The 14,093-nt window shown below is 37.8% G+C and overlaps 1 protein-coding gene and 1 long non-coding RNA gene across 2 annotated transcripts; one reads left to right on the top strand and one right to left on the bottom strand.

Annotated features, from left to right (window-relative positions):
* Positions 1-8,306: 8,306 nt before the first annotated feature.
* LOC103879174 lies at positions 8,307-9,472 on the bottom strand. Its single transcript, XR_001896744.1, has 2 exons — positions 8,730-9,472; positions 8,307-8,530 (listed from the first exon to the last, which is right to left on the bottom strand). It is a non-coding gene; the product is annotated as an uncharacterized LOC103879174 (long non-coding RNA).
* A 659-nt stretch (positions 9,473-10,131) lies between these two features.
* CSNK1A1L (casein kinase 1 alpha 1 like) lies at positions 10,132-12,474 on the top strand. The gene has a single exon (XM_021929554.2). It carries the CDS (start codon positions 10,539-10,541, stop codon positions 11,550-11,552), a length of 1,014 nt encoding a protein of 337 aa, XP_021785246.2. The 5' UTR covers positions 10,132-10,538; the 3' UTR covers positions 11,553-12,474.
* Positions 12,475-14,093: the final 1,619 nt, after the last annotated feature.

Genomic DNA, 14,093 nt, shown 5'->3' with positions numbered 1-14,093 from the left:
TGTTTTATTGTCTCCAATAAATGACATAATTATGGTTACTAACAGCTATGTGTCAGGTGTAGTTGGGCATATGTATATGCAAAGGTGTATAAATATATATTTGAGCCATATATATGTGTAATATATATTTGAGTATGATATATATGTGAGATATATAGCTTATATATGTGATATAGATACATATATGTGTATCAGTATTATAGCACTAGTGTTACCAGACTATAGTAAAGAATTATCTGTTAGAAAATAATGATAAGACTTGGAATTGACTCAGAAGAGAAGAGCTTACATGATAGTCACAGTGAGGAAGGTGTCAACTCAATATAAGGCAGAATGTCTTATATTGGATGCCATAATGCACAGGTTCTCCTTGAGGAAGGAAGGACTTATTCCACTAGCTGCAGGTGGACTGCCAGAAGATGTGCCTCAGTTTTTAATCTTCCTTGGGGATGGCCCCAGCTGAAGAGAATTGCCATGCCAAGATGGCGCCTCCTTTTGGGGAAGCCAGCCTGCAATGACTGGTCATGATGGAGGTATAAAGGCCCAGCCCTCCAGCCCAAACTCATGATGACTCTGGGGGGCCACTGAAGGTCCAAGCTCACCATGGGTTCAGCTAAAGGCTTTGTCCTCTGCCCTATAGTATCTCCTTCTCTCCCTTCCTCAGGGGTGATGCCAAGGGAACTCCCTAATAAATGCCCCGCACCTTAATTTTCCTAAGTCTGCTAACTGAAGAGCCCAATTTCAGAAACTTGCCCAATGGCAAGTGGAATGCTTGCATCCTAAATAGTCTGAGTGCATTGCTGGAAATGGCCAAACAATGATAGGGTTGTTATTTTTGAATGTTACAGAAAAGATGCATACATTGGATGTCTTCTAATGTTCCTTTCAAATGTAAGGTTTTATTCTCAGTTTTGAATATTGGAAATCATATAATTAACAATTTATTTACAGAGAACTTTACAGATTATACATATTATCTCATTCAAGCCTCCCCAAAACCAAATGAAGTAGGTGGAGTATTAACCCCATCTGACAGAGGAGAAAAACAAGGCTCAGAACATTATTTGGTCCAAGAGCACCTATTTATTAAATAAAGGATCTAGTACTTGAACCAAGCTCTTCTCACATTTAGCATATAACCAAGATTTCTTTCACCATACTATATAAACAAAAAAGATACTAAACTTTTAATTTGCTTTGCTATCACCAGTATTTTTAATGAGTTTTTTTAAATCATTGAAAATGCAGCTGTATTTCTATTTGCCAGGTCTAAGTTATTCCATCCAAGAATTTTGATGGGATCTTTGAGATTTACAGGATTCCTTTATTATTTCATTTGACTCTATATGAGAGTCTGCCTTTCTGTTCAGTTGTATGGAAATGTTCTATGATATATACCTGGCAGAACATATTTCATTGCCTCCAGACTGCCAGGACTAAAGCCAGAGATCCCTTAGCAAACTGTTGCATGTTAACAAGAACATTACAATAGCAGGTGAAGGAAGTTTTGCACAAAATATTTCTGAAATAAAATGCTAGCAGGTAGACTCTATTCTAGCAACCACCAAACCAGACAAAGGAAAGCCTAGCCCTTCAGATTACCGGAACTTGAGATTTTGCGGTAGAAAAACTTAAACAAAAGCCAGACAAGTGCCCTGCTATCATCTTCAGAGTTACATTAGTTTATCAGAATGGATGGAAGACTGAACTACTATACTCTGAAGAGAGACAAAAGCATCTTCCCCCGGCTCCCAATTGTGTCCTTCGACACAATAGTATAATCCAAATTAACCTTACAAGAGCAACATGAATCCAGAAGTCTTCATGGACTCTAACCAGACCATATGAGCCTTTCCATCAAAGACTATTTCACACTTGACTTTATGGAACCCCCCTGGAGGATCCTAGGAGGGAAGAAATTTTGTAGTTATGAAATCCAAGTGTACTTTGTTACCATTTTTCTTCTTTCGGGTAACAGTGAGGGTTTAGTGTGCACCAGACCAAGTCAAGGGCTTTGCATGCATTATTTCAATGAATCCCAGCTACAGTTTTGAGTTTGCTATTAATATGTCCTTTATGCAAACGAAAAAAGTGAAGCTCACTTTTCCTAGGATCACTGGCTTGTAAGTGGCAGAGCTAGTGTTTGGCTTTCTCTAGCATCTGAGCTCTTCACAGCTCCACACTGCCTTTTCTAAGTCCTTCAAAATGAAAAACATTTAGTCATCTAAATTTTCCACAAAATGTAACACAAAATTGTAGATCGTGCTATGCAATCTTCAGATTATGTTAAAACTGAGTAAAATCCACCTAGTTCAGCAGCAAGAACTCTAACTGAACAGAAAACAGGATCTTTACAACTCTACTGTGCATTTGGCAACCTGGGCTATGGTGTAGACAGGGGATATTGACAGGAATCCTACTCTGAACAGTGGGCTTGCCACTCCAGATTTAAGGAGTCAAAGGAAATAGCTCTAATTGACATTATTTTGAGTTTTCTTGAAAAGCAAAAGACAATTAATATTTTAAAGGACCACAAATTACAAGAATAATCAAAATGCACAGTTTCTAGGATTCTAGAGGCCAAAGAAAAGGCAGAAAAATAGAATAGTTTCTGTCAGGAGCCAGAGTTATTGGAAATACATTTGACAACGAGAATTTAAAGACTATTACAGAAACATATGTCATAAAACATCACATCCCATTCAAGGGATCTAAGGTTCCAAATAAAGAAGTTAAATCTTCTATATAACACAAAATATTTCTGTAGGTGGCCTAAAAGAACAAAATATGAACATATTGCTATTTCCTTCCAGTCCTGCAAACTACCATAGCTCTGCTGAATACTACTACACCAAGTAATTGTGGACAAGATTGGGAGAACTGGTTCTCACTTTCTCCACAAGTCACTGAAAACCACGACATGATTATTAGAAATACAGGAAAGAACAATACCAATGCTTATAAAAGAGAAAATGAAAAGAATAAAAGACCAGGCCAGATTATTAAGGCAGTGAAACTACTCTTTATGATATTTTAATGATAAGTATACATCACTGTACATTTGTCCAAACCCATAGAATGTACGACGAACACCAAGAGTGAACCCTAATGTAAACTATGGACTTTGAGTGATAATGAGGTATGAATGGTTCATCAGTTGTAATAAGCGTACCAGTCTGGTGCCAAATGTTGATGGTGAGGGGGGCTATGCATGGCTGGCAGGGGGTAGGGAGGATACGGGAACTCTGTATTGTCTGCTCAATTTTGCTGTGAACCTAAAACTTCTAAAAAAAAAAAAAAGTCTTTAAAAGAAGATGACTAGCCTGGGGTCACATGATTGAGGTTGGGAGACCCACAGAGGTCCATAGGCAGCATCTTAAAGAAACAGAGGATGAGTAAACCAAACTCCACAGCTCTACCCTGCTACCTTCCAGTCATTTGCTCCATTATGCCAAAATAGTCACAGAATATTTACAACCCTCTCCTCCTTGTACTCTTCATGTTGTTTGCACAGAGTTGTCTACTTTTAAAAATGTATTATAAGTGTGTCTATTTTATTCCATTTACTTAATTTTTAATTAATTTATTTTTGTAGAGATAGGGTCTCACTCTATTGCCCAGACTGGAGTGCATTGGTGCCATCATAGTTCACTGCAGTCTCAAACTCAAACTCAAGTGATCCTCCTGCCTCAGCCTCTCAAAGCGTTAGGATTATGGGCAGGAGCTACAGGGTCTGACCTTAGTGTGCCTATTTTAAAAGGAAATACTCGCAAAGTAATGAGTCAGTAAAATCTATTATTGAACATTTTATTTGCAAAATTAACAGTTACTGATGTTCACTATACAAAAATTGGTCTATAATATTTCCTTTTTGCAGCAAAGTTTAGCATAGCAAGTAGTAATTTTAGCACATATAAAAAGTATTAAAAGCTGTATGATGGGTACATGAAGGATTATTACATTATTATCTACTTCTGTACCTGTTTGAAATTCTCTTTGATATAAAGGTTTTCTTTTTAAAAAAAAAAAAACTGAACTATAAAACCTGCTTAATGTACCAATAACTCTACATAAGGCAATTGAATTGCTGTCAGATTGTGTTATTATAGTCATAGAAAAATATTCTGTATTCTATAGCACCATCATCCGAAAGCATAGCATAGTATTTAAGCATCTGAGTTCAGGAATCAGACTGCCAAGGTACAGTCCACATACTTCACTTCTTAGCTGTTAAAACCTTGGAAAAGTTATTTTGCTTAAGCTCCAATTTCCGCACCCAGAAAGGGAATAACATCACCATAAAGCCATTATGAGAATTAAATGACATAAAATGTGTGTAAAGTCACAGCACAATGTCTGCCTCATAATATGTGTTCAATAAATATAAGCTACTATTAATATTGCAAGGTTCTCGTAGATATTAAAGTTAAAAGAAGCAGTAAAGCCAATAAAGAGTTCTAATCTATAGATGGGGAATGAGTTCAGAGAGTCACAATTCAGAAATTAAAAAACATTTCCCCATTCTAGTGTATTCCTAAATTTTTCCTATTAGAAGATATTTTATATAATAAATTTATATAATAAATTAGAATATATTTATTAATAAATTAAAATATATTTATTAGAATATGTTCTAATAAATTAGCATTTAGAATTTATGAAAATTTTACAAAAATAAAAGAAATTGTAAAATCCTAGCATAGTCTTTTAACACTAGTTAAATAATCCAAAGAAAGTTTTGCCATTGATTCAATCAATCAGTTGTCAAGCTGACTTTGGCTTTTACTTCTCACCAGGCCTTCTGGTGACATCTCCTCTGTGGCCTGTCTCACACTTAGCCAAAGATAAGTGGGTTATTTGGATTCTCTCATAGTCTCCCCTACATAGATACATGGAGAACTACCTAAACAGCTAGTCTTTTCCTTTCATTTGCCACAAAGGTCGCTATTTCTACTGACAACACCCCTAGGTGTGAAGTTTTTCCACACTGTGCACCAAACTAAATGATCCCCCTTTGGCAGGGAAGCTGCTGGTTTTCATGTTCAGCAGTGCCCTCATAAACTTCTCAACAGATCCATCTTGCGAATGGGATACAGAAGACATGGAAAGGAGAAGCCCCAGATAAGAATGCCATAGACTCGCATTGCTCCTACTAACTTACATTTAGCATTTTTTTGTGGATAATTGCTTCTCAATTTGTTGTATGTCTTTGGTGAATTTCAAGAGCACTGAAATGGTTGTTTTAGACCATACTGTCCAGTTTTATTACTGTATACTATTTTATCAGAAAAAAATTAAAACATACAATGTTTTATCATGAAGGTAAATAGTAAGACATGTTCTAAATTGTCTAACTGGTTGCCATTATTATTAGTATTTTGTTTTGTAGACAACAATTATATGCAAAATAAAATGTTTATCCAATCTCAATGCAATATTGGCCCTTGTCTAGACAGTGTTTTTATGAGGAGTTACATTATCTAATATTTAAATTATTCAAGTTCCTTAAAATGTAAGGATTCCAAAAGCTGGTACTAAATAATAATTCATTATTTAGAAACTCCTTTATCTCAAAAATATGTCTTTTCTGACAGATCATTAGGACTACTGTTTCTAAAAAAAAAAAAAAAAACAGGATGCTAGACATGTACTGTTAGAAAGAGTGTATGATGATTGGATAAAATTAAATATCTCTGTGAACATAATTATAAGGAACCAGATTGAGACTTGAAAAATAAATATATTTGACTGCAGAACCGAGAGTTATAAAAAATATTTGTACTCTGCTGGAGATGCTCTCTCTTAGACAAAATTGTCAAAAAGGAGCTTCACCGGGATTAAGTGCAAGCCTGTGTATGCACATTCAGGATGCACTAAACTGTAGTTCAGCCAATCCTTTTATTTTCCAATCCATTGTTCACCCTAATCACAGTCAAACTAATCACAAGATGAATCCATAAGATAATTAAAGCAACCTAAATTAATGGATCATTTATACTCAGACTCATTCATTTTAAGCACCTGACATAATTACAATTTACAGCTTTCTCTTTGTATTAGAGGGGATAGCTGTTAGAACTTAAGCACAATTAGCTGAAAGGAACTGGAAGATGCAATAAGTGTGATATTATGTTATAAACTGTTTTCATGTAATTTTTCTGATCTTTAAATAAAGTAACAAAGTTAATGAATGTGTTCACATAATGATCTGCCAACAACTTGAATGGTCTTAATAAAGTGACAATCTGCAAGAAAAAGCAAAAGAGGTTACACAACTCCTCACTGCTCTGGAAGGAAGTCTAGAAAGGTGCCAAAATTGCAATAATTTCATGGGAACCAAACAAAAAAAGTAATGATTTTTAAGGCTAAAATTGCACCCTACATTCTCAATATAGTAAAATTGGTATTTAAAAGTGTTTTCTTTTTTCCAGATATTGCAAGTTCCAAAATGAGTGAACAGAAAGATGCAGAGCCATGTAGAAAATATTCTGTCATGAAGAAAACTCCAGCACATTACAATGATGCCCTCTGCTGTGGTTTTTGATACTACACCAAATAGCCTCATTTCCAATATGTCTCATTGTCTTTGCAGTGCCAATACTTCCAGAAAACTTTGAGGAAAAAATGACTTAAATCCTTCTATAAAGTTAGTGATCTCCAGGATCTTTTAAAAACTGAAGTGATTGATTCTGGGTAATGTTATTCTGAACATAGTGTTTGAGCCACATAAACTTCAGTAAATCCCTTAGTGACAGCATTATTTATTTAAGAACATATTTTCACTTATTTTGTATTCTATTTAAATAGTTCCAAAAGGAGATGATATTCACGCCAAATGGTTTCTGTAATGACAACTGCTGACCCAATTTGACAGCCAAAAAAAATTTTTTTTTTACTTAGAAATTTTTGTGTCTCAAATGACCTTTCTACTAAAGTGTCTCCATTTCCTGGGAAAGGACATCAATAAGCCCAGAAAATTAACCCCAAAATTCGTATGAGACTAAAACCAATGCCATTTGAGTATCATTTCTTAATTGCCAAAAGCAGATGTGGACTTACAGGGAAGTGAATAAAGCCTCCTTTGCAAGGTCCCTTCTAAGTGTTAGGAGTGGACAGGAGTTCTGAAGTATTTCACGTGGGGAGAAGTCAGATTGCATTGTGGAAACATTTCTACATAAGAATTTCTGGTCAATTGCATCAAGATAGCTTAGGGGATAAAAAAAGAGACTTGAACCTCTAACAGTCAAGTAAATTGTAATGATTTCTTTTCCTAAGTTAAATATTTCATGCCTGTTTTTTGTTGCTGCTGTTATTGTTGTTGTTGTTTTTCTTAAAGAGGGCCACAAAAAAAAAGTTCAGGACCGACAAAACCTGAATTGGCTGTTAGTACAATACTACCCAGTACAATCCTGCCCAGAATACGTTATTTTATTTTTACTGGGGTCATCTTGTATTAATAGAAATTATTTTAGAGGCAATTTTGAAACCAAGGCTAAATCATAGCTTTAAAATGCATTGGTAAAATACTTTACACAATTAAGGGAAAGAAAGAGAACTAATATATTCCCAACAGTGAAGCCACCCAGCGTTCAGGGGCCTCTAGCTGTTGATATCTATGTAGGGGTGAAAAGTACTGGCTTTGGAGCCAGGCTATCCTGGATTTCCATTCTGAATCCATCATTCCCTATCTATTCCACCTTTGGTGAGTCACTGATGCCCTGCAAATAGGAGGCATTCAGTAACTATTTGTTGAGTGAATGAATAAATAATGCATCAATCCCACACACTGTCCAGAAATCTTTATCAAATACAGTAGTTCAATTTACTTCAATTTTATAAACTATTTGTTGCCCATCTTTTAGGGAAAAATATTGGACAAAAGGGTGGGAGGGGATGCAAGAGTTTAAGCAAAGTGTTGTTTGGGTTTAAAAAAGAGTATTTAAATTTGGTTGAGGAGATTGGAAAAAGTTTCATGGAGCAAACAGCATTTAGGGAAGAGTCCTGAGATTATTAGGATTAGACCTGGGCGACGTGAAAGATAAAGCAGACTGGAAGCATTTCAGGCTGAGGAAGCAACACCATAAGCCAAGACCCAAAGATGAAAAAAAATGCAAGGAGTATGTGTTCGGGGAAAAATCAGCAGCCCCACTGGCTTGTGGTAAGAGAATTCACGGGAGACTGGATTGGAAGCTATTCAGGGTCATATCACCACTTCAGTCATTGATCTTCCCCACTCTGGAGATGCTCACAACTTCCCTGTAAGTGAAGGTTCATCCAACCACCATTATAAGTTACACTGGACTTTCTTTGTAGACACTGCCTTTATTTAACTGATACAAAGAAGTATGGGACTTAGTAAACAATTAATAAATTATAATTAAACTCTTCTTGTTCCAGTATTGAAAGGGGATTTTTTTAATTCAAGCTTTTGTCCAAGTATGGGTTATCCATATCTTTTTTGAATAGCGACTTCTTTCACATAGAGATCATTTGAATTTCAAGGTTCATGTTGAAGCTATTGACTGGAAGACTGAAAGGGAAGGAAGCGTAATGGGCACTGGGTTAACAACATAAATTTTGTTCTAGGTTATTAGAAAGGAAATTGTTCTCCAGGCAAATTTCGACAAAGTTGGATGAGTAAATGAAAGAAATGCCATTCTAGTTGGTACCGTATAAAAAGTAACTGCCTTGGGCCAGACTTCAGTTTCAAATTGGCCTCCAACACTTACCTGTAGTGTGGTCTTGGGCAATTCATCTAACCTCTCTATGCCTTAATTTCCACTTGTATAAAATGAGAAGTACAATCACAATAATAAAATATGCCAGCAGTATACTGTATTACTATCCACCTGTGGGAGGAGTATGTATTTTCACCCCACTGTCTTTGGACCTGGCCATGTGATGTGTTTTGCCCAGTGGAATGTGACATTTGCCACTCCTTTTATTATGAGAACAGCATGCTCCTAAGGAGGCTGCTCTTTCAGCCCGCATTCTAGAACAAAGAGGACACAGGAAGCAGAGATGCAGCTGATCTACAGCTTACATAAAACCTGAATGATAAATAAACTTTGTCATTGTAAGTCACTGAGATTTGCGAGTTGTTCCTGCTGCAAAGCCAAGTAATACACTGTGCCACCCACCTCACATATTTGTCTTAAGCGAACTTTAAAAATGTTTTAAAGCACTTTATAATGTTCTGTGCCCGTCTATGTCTCAAAGCAGCTCCTTCTCTCGCCATAGATTGATGCAGGTCAGAAAAGTTAGAAACAGCACTAATTTATGTGAGACAGTAAAGTGGGAATACCTACTTTCAAAGCTGCACCTCCCTCTCCTGCCCTTCTGCCATTGGTCCCCAAATTCGTTGCTACTGCCCCGTTAGGATTATACTCAGTTCCTATCCCATATCCTCATAAAACAAAATAATCGCACAGGTTTTGTTATTTGTGATGTGAACTCTCATAAAAATATTGAAATGGTACCGCTTTTTCTGCTAGTGTTGGCCCCAATTCTTCCGAGAAAATGCTCAGAACTGCCGGCGTCTGTTTCTTCTCTCTATTTTGGTTAAATTTTACTTGAATCCTTCATTTAGTCAGTTTTGCCAGAACTTCTCTGTGGAATCTTATTTAAATTCAAAGCACTCTATGAAAAAATTTCAAAAAGATCGCTTAAAAAACACACACACACATTTCAATTTAAATAGCAGTAAGTAACTCTTGTTGACTAAACTCAATAAAGAAGCAACCACTGAGACCGCAGAGAAAAAGCCCAAGGGGTGGCACTCCGACTGGCATTAACCCAGGGAGACATGATGGCTAGGGAAGTAGGTGGGACAATGACTGGGCCCGAAAACAAGAAAATCTTTGTTATAAAAGCCTCCCATTTCTGCACAATTAAGTTGAAAGGAGGTGAGCTTCGAGTTACATAAGCCTAGGCAGTTTTGAATTCGAGCTGGCCCACAATCTCTTGCAACCTTAGGCCGCTTACCTGAGACTTAGCCTTTCTTACCCAACGAATCAGGGAAAATAACAGCTATCTTACAAGACTAGCAAGTTCGTGTTAAATGGAACAAGATGAGTGGAACACCTAACAGAGGACTCAAACATTAATAGCGTCTCCAAAAATTCTCGATTTGTGGTTGGCTGAGGCGGAGGAACAAGATGGCGGCGCCAGCGGCGTGACCGGGCCCTCGGGCCCACAGCCGTTGGCAGCGGTGGCAGCGGTATCGCTGCGGCAACTCGCTGTGCCCCCTTTCTCAGCCCGCGACGTCGCCGCGACAGCGAGGCAGCGACCGCCACCCAGAAAGAGGTGGTGGCCCAGCCTGGCAACCTTGAGAAACCCTCGAAAACTGTGGCCTGGCGGAAACCCTGCTGTGCTCTGGGGATCAGGCTGACTCCAGGCCCTGTAACACCGGGAAAGGCCTCTGTGGCCATTTCCAGCAGCCCTCACCCTCAGCTTTGTGGGGCTGGCGGGCCCCGGAGGCCTCCATCCTCCCCTAGAGGGGTCAGGGCAGAGCCCAGCCTCCATCTTTGTCTCTCAGGATGGCAAACAACAGCGGCTCCAAGGCCGAACTCGTTGTGGGAGGGAAATACAAACTGGTGCGGAAGATCGGGTCTGGCTCCTTCGGAGACGTTTATCTGGGGATCACCACCACCAACGGCGAGGAAGTAGCAGTGAAGCTGGAATCTCAGAAGACCAAGCACCCCCAGTTGTTATATGAGAGCAAACTCTACACGATTCTTCAAGGTGGGGTTGGCATCCCCCACATGCACTGGTATGGTCAGGAAAAAGACAGCAATGTGCTAGTCATGGACCTTCTGGGACCCAGCCTCGAAGACCTCTTTAATTTCTGTTCAAGAAGGTTCACCATGAAAACTGTACTTATGTTAGCCGACCAGATGATCAGCAGAATTGAATACGTGCATACAAAGAATTTTCTACACCGAGACATTAAACCAGATAACTTCCTGATGGGTACTGGGCGCCACTGTAACAAGTTGTTCCTTATTGATTTTGGTTTGGCCAAAAAGTACAGAGACAACAGGACCAGGCAACACATACCGTACAGAGAAGATAAACACCTCATTGGCACTGTCCGATATGCCAGCATCAATGCCCATCTTGGTATTGAGCAGAGCCGCCGAGATGACATGGAATCCTTAGGCTACGTTTTCATGTATTTTAATAGAACCAGCCTGCCGTGGCAAGGACTAAAGGCTATAACAAAAAAACAAAAATATGAAAAAATTAGTGAGAAGAAGATGTCCACCCCTGTTGAAGTTTTATGTAAGGGGTTTCCTGCAGAATTCGCCATGTACTTGAACTACTGTCGTGGGCTGCGCTTTGAGGAAGTCCCAGATTACATGTATCTGAGGCAGCTATTCCGCATTCTTTTCAGGACCCTGAACCACCAATATGACTACACATTTGATTGGACGATGTTAAAGCAGAAAGCAGCACAGCAGGCAGCCTCTTCCAGTGGGCAGGGTCAGCAGGCCCAAACCCAGACAGGCAAGCAAACTGAAAAAAACAAGAATAATGTGAAAGAAAACTAAGCATGAATGAGGAACAGAAGAAGCAGAGCAGACGATTCGAGCAGCATTTGTTTCTCCCCACATCTAGAAATTGTAGTTCATAGGCACACTAGCTAGTGGCTGTGGACAACCATTTACTTGGTGTAAAAAACTTTATTTCAATATAAACCGACTCTGGGGAGCGTGGGTGATGCTGTATCCCAAGGCGTAGCCGCTGTAATTGTGAATATTAACTGAGGTAGTGAAACATGGTGTCTGGTTTTCTATTGCATTTATTCAAGTAGAAAAATTAACTAAATGGTTGACACACACGAATTGGTGGAGACATTGTTCATATGCCAGTTTTTTTGTTAAAACCTTTTATTTTGAACTAGACTGCTTTGAGATCTCATTTCAGAAGAACAGTCTTCAGCCACAGCTGTGAAGTTTGTAAATGCTTACAATTGAGCATTTTTAGGGTTTCTCCATCCCTGGAGTCTGCAAATTGTTCACACAAAAAGCATTCTTAAAACGGCTGGCTTCTTGTTTGCAAGCCAGCTGATCTGGCAGCAACCAAAAATTCCAGTTTTGAGAATAGGAAGGATACTGCCTGCTTACCTGTGAAGACGTAAGAAAATCTTAGTAACTACCAGATAATCTTTAGAATTCCACACTAACTTTATCATGTTTTCGGTATTATGAAAACAACAACAACAACCATATTTGTCACAGAAATTTAGTTAACATCTTACAACTGAACATGTATGTACATTGTTTAGATAAATGTAATCACTGTAAACACCTATATGATCTGGGATTTTGTTCATATTTTGAAATGGGAGCTTTTATGTTTTACAAGTTCACTAAAAACAAAACCGTTTCTGTAAGAAAATGATACTTTTTTAAACAACAACCAAAAAATGCCTTGCTGATTCACTAGGAAATAAAAATCTCCCCAATTTTTTGCTGGTCTACTTAAAGTCATTTGTTATATGATATTCCTTTGCAAGTAAATTTTATCTCATGACATAACTTTTTTCAATGTTTTTATTCTAAAATAATTGTTTTGTATGAAGAGGAAATGTATTCTTTCATTTTTCTTTTTCTAATGACTTGTGGTACAGTATCTAGTACTGCAACTGTCAGAACTTGGTATTGTTACTTCTTCCACTGACTAACAGCTGGGCTGATTTCAAATAAGAATGCAAGCATTGAAGGGTTTGACTATAAAACATTGTTGTTTAAAATACTTGTGAAATGGCTATAAGCAGTTGACTTTTACCCTTGGAGAGCACACTGTGTGAGGTTCTGTGATCATTGACCCTCCCTAACGCCCATCTGTTTCTCTGAATTATGTGTGTGTGTATGCGCTTCCTCTCAATCTTTTTGCACCTTCTTTTTATTTCTCTGATGCAAGATAAAGGAAAACTCATTTTCCTTTTAATTCTTTAAATAGTGTAATTTATTCACTTATAGCATGTCAGAATAAATTAAAAGAACATTTGTCTGAAAATGCTGCCAGGAGCCTATTGTGTAAATGTAGGCATTTTGTAAAATAACCTTGAAATTGTAAATTGCCACATGTTTGGTCAGATTGTATCAGGTTTCATTTTTTTTTTTATTTGAAAACTACTTCAGCAATAATTAATTCCATGATTACCGCATTCTGCCATTAAGGGATATATTAGTACTATAATACTGAAGAAATCTTAATAAGTCCAAATGTTGGGGGTAGGAAGCTTCTTTGTTTCTTTCTATCCACCCTTGTTAGTTAAGGTATTTGTTTCTTAGCTATTAAGCCCTTTCCAGAAATCAGTCTCATAAAGCTATTTTTGAGTATAGTTTATATAAAAGAAAAATATTTAACTTTGGTAGTAACTTTTCCAAGCTTACCTCCCTCTAGCAAGATATTTTTCAGTGCTTTTATTCAGTATGTACTTATTCTGAAATATTTTTGTATTCTTGCCATTTGAAAAGGTTGTGGCATAGTTGTTGTATAATGAAGTTGCAGATTTAAAACTACTGTTATCTTTGTAAAACAAAATATAGGTGTTCCATTTTTCTTCTAGATACCATTCATTGTCTTCACAGTTCATAAAAGAAGAATGTGAAATGCAGTGAATGCTGTTACTAGTTATGCCAAGAGATGAATCTCATTTCACAAAAATTACATTATGTTTTTCCACTAAAGGGTGATATAAGTTGAAGACACATCACTGTGATATTGGGAGACCTCACCCCTTAAGGCTCCACAGTGGCTTCCTCAGCCGAATTCTAAGTTACTGCTCTTTACCTTGTTCACCCATTGGAGAGTGCAGTTTTTTTACACGTTGGGAGATGGCCATTCTAACTACTGTTCAATGTCTCTGTTTTGGGGAGGGTAAAACAAGAAAATTTTGAAAAGAGTATACGTGTCCGGGCACAGTGGCTCACGCCTGTAATGCCAGCACTTTGGGAGGCCGAGGCAGATGGATCAGCTGAGGTCAGGAGTTTGAGACAAGCCTGGGCAGCATGGTGAAACCTCATCTCTACTAAAAAATACAAAAAGTAGCCATGCGTGGTGGTGGATGCCTTGTAGTCCCA

The sequence above is a fragment of the Papio anubis genome, chromosome 15 (assembly GCF_008728515.1).
Source record: "Papio anubis isolate 15944 chromosome 15, Panubis1.0, whole genome shotgun sequence".
NCBI classification, from domain to species: Eukaryota; Metazoa; Chordata; class Mammalia; order Primates; family Cercopithecidae; genus Papio; species Papio anubis.
This window is presented reverse-complemented; position numbering and strand designations above follow the sequence as displayed.

Coding starts and splice junctions, on each gene's coding strand:
- CSNK1A1L (XM_021929554.2), top strand. CDS start 10,539: ATGGCAAACAACAGCGGCTCCAAGGCCGAACTCGTTGTGGGAGGGAAA.